Consider the following 8,006-nt stretch of genomic DNA (forward strand, 5'->3'; position numbering starts at 1 on the left):
CTTGAATTCCACAAGGCCGACCAAAGTCTAGCACACATCTTCGGAGAATCCGTTGCATATGAATATAAAAGGTAGTACAAGGCGATCAAACGAGAGGTCAATTTAACTCTGATTATGCCATCTCGATACCTCAAGTGGTCAGAGGTTCTAATCACCTTCAATCAAGTTGATCATTGAGCCGCATTTCCACACCCTGGTAGATACCCAGTTGTGGTCCAACCGAATATCTTCAACATCAAAGTCTCTCCAACTTTGGTCGACAGGGGGTAGTTCGCTTAACCTCATCTTCACCAAGACCCTAAACAAGATGGGAATTCTGATGTCGGAGCTTAAGGCGGGAGTCAAGGCTTTCGATGGCATATCCCCCAACTCATCGACCATGCCCCTGGGCCAGATCAAGTTGCCGGTCACGTTTGGCATGCCCGACAACTTCCATACAGATAGGCTTACCTTTGATATCGTGGGCTTCAAGACGACGTACAACGTGATCCTGGGCCGCCCAATGCTAGACAAGTTTATAGCCATGGTGCACTATGCATACCAAACGCTCAAGATCCCGAGTCCCAAAGGGGTCATAACAATCAGGGGAGATCAACCTGAGGTGGTCAAATGTGACAAGCAGAGCCTGGACATAGTCAAACACCTCAGTCGAGTTGCAACCACTCCTAAAGGCATGGATTCCATGTGTCAGAAGCATCAAGCCACTATTGAGATCAAGGACTCCAAACTTGTAAGTCTTGTTGACATCTCCAAGTCTAACGATGCCACCAAGGGTGAGACCAACGAAAATGCTAGCAACAAAAATACTGATGGTGGCGTCAAGGCGATGCCCCTCGACCTGTCTAAACCAACCAAGACGGTTAAGGTTGGGGCTAACCTTGACTCTAAATAGGAATTCAAGCTCATCACTTTTTTCCGGGCAAACCAAGATATGTTCACGTGGCAACCATCTGATATGTCTGGAGTCCCTAGGGAGGTGATCGAACATCAACTACCTGTTAAGCCCGACTCCAAACCTGTGGTGCAAAAACAATAAGGATTTGCGGAGGATAGGAAGCAAGCTACCCAAGAGGAGGTTGACAAACTCTTTAAGGTGGGCTTTATTCAAGAAGTTCGTCACCCTACATGGCTCGCAAACCCCATCCTCGTCAAGAAAGCTAATGGTAGATGGAGAATATGTGTCGACTTCACCGACCTCAATAAATCCTATCCAAAAGATCCTTTTCCTCTTTCACGCATCGACCAAATCATCGACTCTATAGCGGGTTGTATATTGTTGTGTTTTCTAGATGCCTATTCGGGGTATCACCAAATTAGTATAAGAATAGAGAATGATGAGAAAACTATTTTACTACTCCTTTTGGTGTAATTTTCTATGTAAAGATGCCCTTCTGTTTAAAGAACATTGGTGCTACTTATCAACGATGTATTCAAAAGTGGGCGCAATGTGGAATCTTATGTCGATGATATTGTAGTCAAGTTGAGAACCGAGGATGCCTTGATTGACGATCTCAAGGAGACATTCGACAACCTCAGGAAGTATTGTATGATACTCAATTCGAAGAAGTGCACATTCGGCGTTCCTTCCGGTAAGCTTCTCAGCTTCCTGGTGTCGAGTCGAGGCATTGAGGCCAATCCACATAAAAATGAGGCTCTTGACCAGATGTGGTCATCTCGAACATGACAAGAGGTTAAAAAATTAACATGATGCATTGCAACTCTTAGTCAATTTATTTTCATGATGGACGGGCGAGGAATGCCTTTCTTCAAGTTGCTGAAGAAGGATGACCGGTTCAAGTGGAAGGAAGAAGCTGAGTGCTCCTTCTAGGACTTAAAAAGGTATTTATTGCTCTATTAATTCTTACACCTCCTAACAAAAAAATGAGTTCTTTTTGTACATTGTAGTTACCCCGCAAGTTGTAAGCACGGTCTTGGTAGTCGCACAGGAATGCCTCGAGAAAAGACGCCAAGGTTCAAAAATCTATTTACTACGTAAGTGAAGTCCTACACGACGCTAGGCTATGATACCCACAAGTTGTGACACTATTTCCAAGCGCACATGATGTCATACGTAATAGGGAGACCACTAGATGAATCGCACAATGGACAGTCGTGCTCAGTGAATTCAACATCAGATATATACCACGCATAAGCGTGAAGTAAGGAGTACTAGCGGAATTCATCATCGAATGAACAAGCGTTGAAGAAACAAGGCCAAGTGTGGTCGAGGACCACTGGACTCTTTTCTTCGATGGATCGCTCATGCTTCAGAGCTCGGGGGCTAGCATTGTGCTCAAATCTCCAACGGACGATGAACTTAGGTACGATGTTTAATTAGATTTTAAAGCTTTCAACAATGTTGCAGAATACGAAAGATTGGTAAATAAACTTCGCATAGCTGCAACACTTAGAATCAGACAACTTCTTGTGAAAGAGGACTCATAGCTAGTCCTAAACCAAGTTCAAAAAGAGTACCAGTGCTCGGATGACAACATGACGTCCTACTTGAACGTGGTGCGAAAGCTCGAGGAAAAGTTCGAGGGGCTAGAAGTAATGAACATCAGGAGGAGTGACAACTCTGGTGCGGATGAACTTACTAGACCCGCTTCTTCTCGAGCTCCGATACTCATAGGAGTTTTCATCGAGAAACTACTCAAACCATCTGGCCCGACTGTTCGGTGAATGGATGCTGCCTAACTTGACCAGCAGTCTGGTCCAGTCAGCAAGGCAGGATCTATAACACGAATGCTGCACTACAATGTGAACTGACTTGGATGACTCCGTACCAAGCCTATCTCAAAGTTCGAGACATCATTGATGATGATGCGTCTGCAAAGAAAATTGCTCGTAAGTCCAAACTCTACGCTTTGGTAAACGGCAAGCTCTACCGAAAGGGGAGTAACGAAATCTGCATAAAGTGCATCATGCAAGAAGAGGGTAATAAAATATTGCTCGATATCCATGGAGGCATGTGTGGTAATCATGCTTCTTGCCGCACCTTAGCTTGGTCGGAAAAGCTTTCCATTAAGGATTCTATTGGCCGAATGCCCTCCAAGATGCTTCAGAGTTGGTCAAAAAATGTGAGAGCTACCAATTTTTTGGAAGGCGTACCACTTAACCAATCCAAGCTCTGCAAACAATTCATCTTTCTCAGCCTTTTGCCGTCTGGGGCTTGGATATCGTGGGACCATTCCCAAGGGCCCAAGGTGGTTATAAATTCCTATTTGTGGCTATTGACATGTTCACTAAGGGTGTGTTTGGTTCAAGGGATGGGGTGGGATGGGAGGGGGCGATCTCTGTTTTTGTGGTGTTTGGTTCAAGCGCAGCAAGGATGGGATCATCCCTCCTAAGGAATATTTTCTCAGTATGCTGGATGAAGCTATCCCTCCAAATCGGTAGAATGAAACCATCCACCTTTGCTAATCATGCTCATTAGTAAAATTATTAGTGATATTAGTATGTTTATATTACTTATTATTATATATTACTATGAGATTAGAATTTGTATGGGTTAATGTACTAATTAGTGGCAATTAATGAGCTAATTAGAGTATGATTAGGGTTAATTAGCATATTTTATTGTTAATTATTAATGAATATGGCAAGAGTAACATTAATACGTGTTAGTGCATGTTGATTAGTGTATTATTAATAATTATTATTTAAAATTAAAAGATATAATTAGTTGATGATTCTCATCCCCATCTATCCTCGTCCCTCCAACCAAACAAAAAAGAGGCTCATCCCATCCATCCAACCAAACAAAAAAGAGAATCATTCCATCCCGAAAAACAGAGACGACCCTATCCCATCCCACTTTGCCTCCCAACCAAACACACCCTAAGTGGATAGAGACCGAACCCGTGGGAAAGATAAGCGCAAAAACGGCTAAGAAGTTCATGAGGAGCATAACTATTCAATTTGATATTCCACATCGGATAATTACGGATATTGTAGCCAGTTCAGAAGCGGAACCTTCACTGTATTTTGTGAAGAATTTGGCGTCAAAACATGTTTCACCTTAGTAGCTCACCCACAAAGTAACGATCAAGTTGAACGTGCTAATGAGTCTTGCAGGGCATCAAAACTCTTGTCTTCGATAGGCTAAAGGCTTTAAAATGCTGGGTGAAAGAACTTACCTCGGTATTATGGGTCGAACATAATTTTCTAAAGTTCTTAGTTTATGAAGTAGAGACAGTGCTCCCAACTGAGTTGCAGTTCGGATCACCGCAAGTGGAAAGTTACTTGGAGGAGGGGCAAGAGCAGTTACGAGCGGATGACATCAATTTACTCAAGGAGTATCGCAATTGAGCATCTGTTTGAGCAGCTAAGTATCAACAAGCGTAGATACCATAGTCAGAAAATCCAATCCAGCAGAAAATCAGAAAACTCGTTGCTGGGGATCTTGTCCTGCAAAAGGTGCAGAAACAGGCCTGATGCCATAAGTTATCACCTAAGTGGAAAGAACTCTACATAGTAGTCAAAGTTACTCAACCAGAATCAGTACAATTATGTACTCCAAACGGTGAGATACTCGAGCACTCATGGAATATCGACCAACTCTGAGAATTTCATCCATAAAAAAGGTAAATTACAGGTAAGTCAATTACATTTGATTCGATTAACTACTTGATTACATACTTTTTTCTTTTGCATCTAACCTGCGTGGCTAGTGCAAAGTTGACAGAAAGTATTCGCCTAGCTCTTGCAAACGGTGCAGTTTCTACTTCCCCTTGAACGAGTCGAGGAACCTTCTATACTCATCCCTCAGATGATAGATGATAGCCCTAGGGATTGGATGCCAGCCAGCATAAGGACTAGGGAGAGTGGCAAAAAGAAGACCCTACTGGAGTTGTTGACCAGCACTAACGATAGCAAGTGGTCCTTCATAGGATGCAAAGGCGATCTAGCGGTTGTCGATGGAGAAGATGATCGCACTCTCTCTACCACTGGAGGTTTGGGTGCTTCATCACCGAAGGCCTCATCAGTGACCTGGTCAATGATTTTATCAAGATCACCACCATCTTCATCTCCCTCCTGCACGACTCATGTCATTAGCTCTTGTGTCGATTGTTCCATGATGTCGACGTCAAGGAGACGCTTGAGGTGGTGGGTGGTGGGTGAAGGTTCTTTCTCCTCTTAGGCCTCTCGATTGATTCCTCCTCGTCAAAAGAAACAATGATGATTCCTGGAGGAACCATGACGAGGGGCCTTGGGGTGAGAGATCCTATCTCTTCACTTTCTAAACCGGGCTTAGGAAACGACGGTGGAGTGGAGACTACGGCTTCAATCTCTATGAGTTCTACTGGGTGTATAGGGAGAAAGGAGGAAGACGAGGTGACAAATAAACGGCCTCGAGTCCCCTCTATTTATAGCAGTAGGAATGGGTTGTACTGTACACGTGGAGCCATCAAGATCCGATATCGCTAGGCGTGATAATGCGGCCGCCTTGGCCACACAATGCGTCCAGCGAAAGTCGAGGCATCGCTGCGGTATTATGACATGTCTAATCTCTGTAAGAGGAGTGCATAGTCGTGATGACGCATCAAATCAAGGGTTACGGTGAAAATGAGCAATCGAGAGTAATGCGCATTTTTTTATGCTTATGCTCTACTCTCCACTTGATTCATTTATCGAGGAGAGAGCCAGGGGCTATATCATATAATTTTGTTTCGATGATTTTGCTTCAATCTTTGTCTCTGGTTATTGCACCATTTAGAAAGTCGAAAGCCATGTTGTGTGAATACTTATGCTCCATTCTATACTCGAATTCATTCATGAACGAAGAGGGGCCACGTCAGGTATATTTTGATGCATATGCTCTACTCTTTGCCTTGATTATCATATCAAGCAGAGAGTCGGGAGCTACATCGCATACTTTTGATGCTACGGCTTTACTCTTCACTTGGTTCCTTTATTGAGGACATAGTCAAGAGCTATATCAACACATATCTTCAATGGTATAGGTATGTCCTTTCTCTACTCTTAGATTGAATAATCTTTTCCTTGACCATAGAGTCTCGAGCTACATAATAATACCATACTTTTCATAAATTTTGTATATATTTTTTGCAAAAGTTTATCTAGCTTTGCATCAACTGCTTTGGATAAGAGCTAGTAGAGGCATATGTTAGGTTGATAACGGACAACTACACCTAATAAGGCATAACGGCACAAGAGATTGTCAAACATCTCACGCTAATAGCTAAAAAAAGGTTCTAAAGTTCTAGTCGATCCCATGTGTATCCTCTGTCAAGTTCATGTCTGAACGCTGGTTAAACACGCAAGTCAGTGAAAGTTTGCAAAAGGCTATCATGTTTTCTGTTTCTAGTTTTACACTAGTCTTTTCCTTATTATTACGGTTGTCTCGAGTGATTACTCGAGGTCCGTGCGTCTAATGGCTTGTTTAATCGAGTTTACAGGTGTCAACAGATATACAATCATGTAGTATCAAGAATAGTTATAGCATGTACTTATCGGTTGTTGCATCTACTTATGCTAACTCTATTTCATAAGCAAGGGAATATCAGGCAATAGCATGTTAGACATGCAAAATGGTAGTACTGTTACAGACATTATAGATCAAAAAACAAGTTTCAAGTGTTTTTGAGCCAAATGGACCATCAGCTTGAGGGACTCCCCTCACTATTATCATCAGGCAGGCTGAGCCCTAGCAACTCAACAAAGGCCAGGATCACAAGCTGGATGCTATGAACAAATCTTGTTGCTTCCTCAATGGTACAGTTAAATCCAACTGTCACTATCGAGGTGTCGAGTGTGGGGTTGTAACTCTTGAGGAGGCCAAACAACGTAGTAGTGCTCATAGAGACCGATTGAGTCATGCGGTCGAGCGTCTGTTCCTTTAGCTCTTGAAGTGCCAAGACCGCAGCGTCTCGTTCAACGGCAATAGCATTTCATATGGCAATAGCAGTGTTCCTTTTGGTTTCCATGACCTTCCTCATGGCTCTCGCGGTCTTAGCTTGGTTCTTGAGTTTTTCTAATAATACTTGAGGTTTCCATCAATAGTCTTCATCGCACCAGAAAGAAGTTTTTCCTTGCAGTTATCGGAGGACTGAAAAAAGCAAATAGAAAAGTAGCTCTCGTAGTCGCCTAATGATTGAATCATATACTTGTGATCTAGGGATGGACTCACATTTGATTTTCTCCTGCTTAGCATTAAGCTTCATCTGGAGTCAATATAGCCCTTTTTGGTGGTGGCTATTTGAGCACTCGATGCATGGAGGAGAACCTTTGTCGTTATCCAAGGGTCATCAGCTGGGACCGATATTAAGTTTTCAGTTTTCTTAAGCTCTGGATTTTCTTTAGGGGTGCTTGAGGCAGGATCTCCAACTTGGAGAGTTGGAACTGGGCCAACAGGAGGGGTCGATGACGTATGACTGGTCGATTCGCTAGCAGTCTGATTTTTTTGCCTCATCTCTTGACAGTTTGCAATCAATAGAATAAGGGAAAGAGAGAAAAAGGCTGCTTGCTTAGATTATAATTTAAGACAAACCTCTTTGCAATTGGAAAGTATGTCACGCTGCTCGACTTCTGCCTTTTGGTGATTATTTTCTTTGTTATCAGACCGGTAACCGAAGCCGATTATGTTGAAGTAGTAACTTGGAGGCTAGATAAAGCCAAGGCATCTAATGCCTATAAAGAGTAAGCCAATAATAATTTTACTGAGATTATCGAGTGAATCTTTAAAAGAATGACCAATCAAAGGGTGATAACTCAGTAAGAGTTACCTCTTTGGTCTTGTCATCAGACACGGTGGTCTCTCGAGGTGGCGATTGCGAGGATGCACTAGATGTCCCCTAAAAAAGGTCACCCATATAGACACAATGTTAGTAAGTATACAATCGATAACAGAAAAACTATCGACTACTAGAAGATTTAATTTCAGTACCAGAAGACTTTTTCGCTTGTGCTTGAGGGGCGCCAGATCATACAATGGATTAAAGGACGAGGATGATCTCTTTGACTGAAGGGACCCTTCGTCCCCT

General features: G+C 42.8%; 1 protein-coding gene across 1 annotated transcript; it reads left to right on the plus strand.

Moving 5' to 3' along the window:
* The first annotated feature begins 307 nt into the window (after window positions 1–307).
* On the plus strand, window positions 308–892 carry LOC133925598 (uncharacterized). Its single transcript, XM_062371472.1, has one exon. The coding sequence runs from the start codon at window positions 308–310 to the stop codon at window positions 890–892; it is 585 nt and encodes a 194-aa protein (XP_062227456.1).
* The last annotated feature ends 7,114 nt before the right edge of the window (window positions 893–8,006 follow it).

The sequence above is a fragment of the Phragmites australis genome, chromosome 7, assembly GCF_958298935.1.
Source record: "Phragmites australis chromosome 7, lpPhrAust1.1, whole genome shotgun sequence".
Classification (NCBI taxonomy): Eukaryota; Viridiplantae; Streptophyta; class Magnoliopsida; order Poales; family Poaceae; genus Phragmites; species Phragmites australis.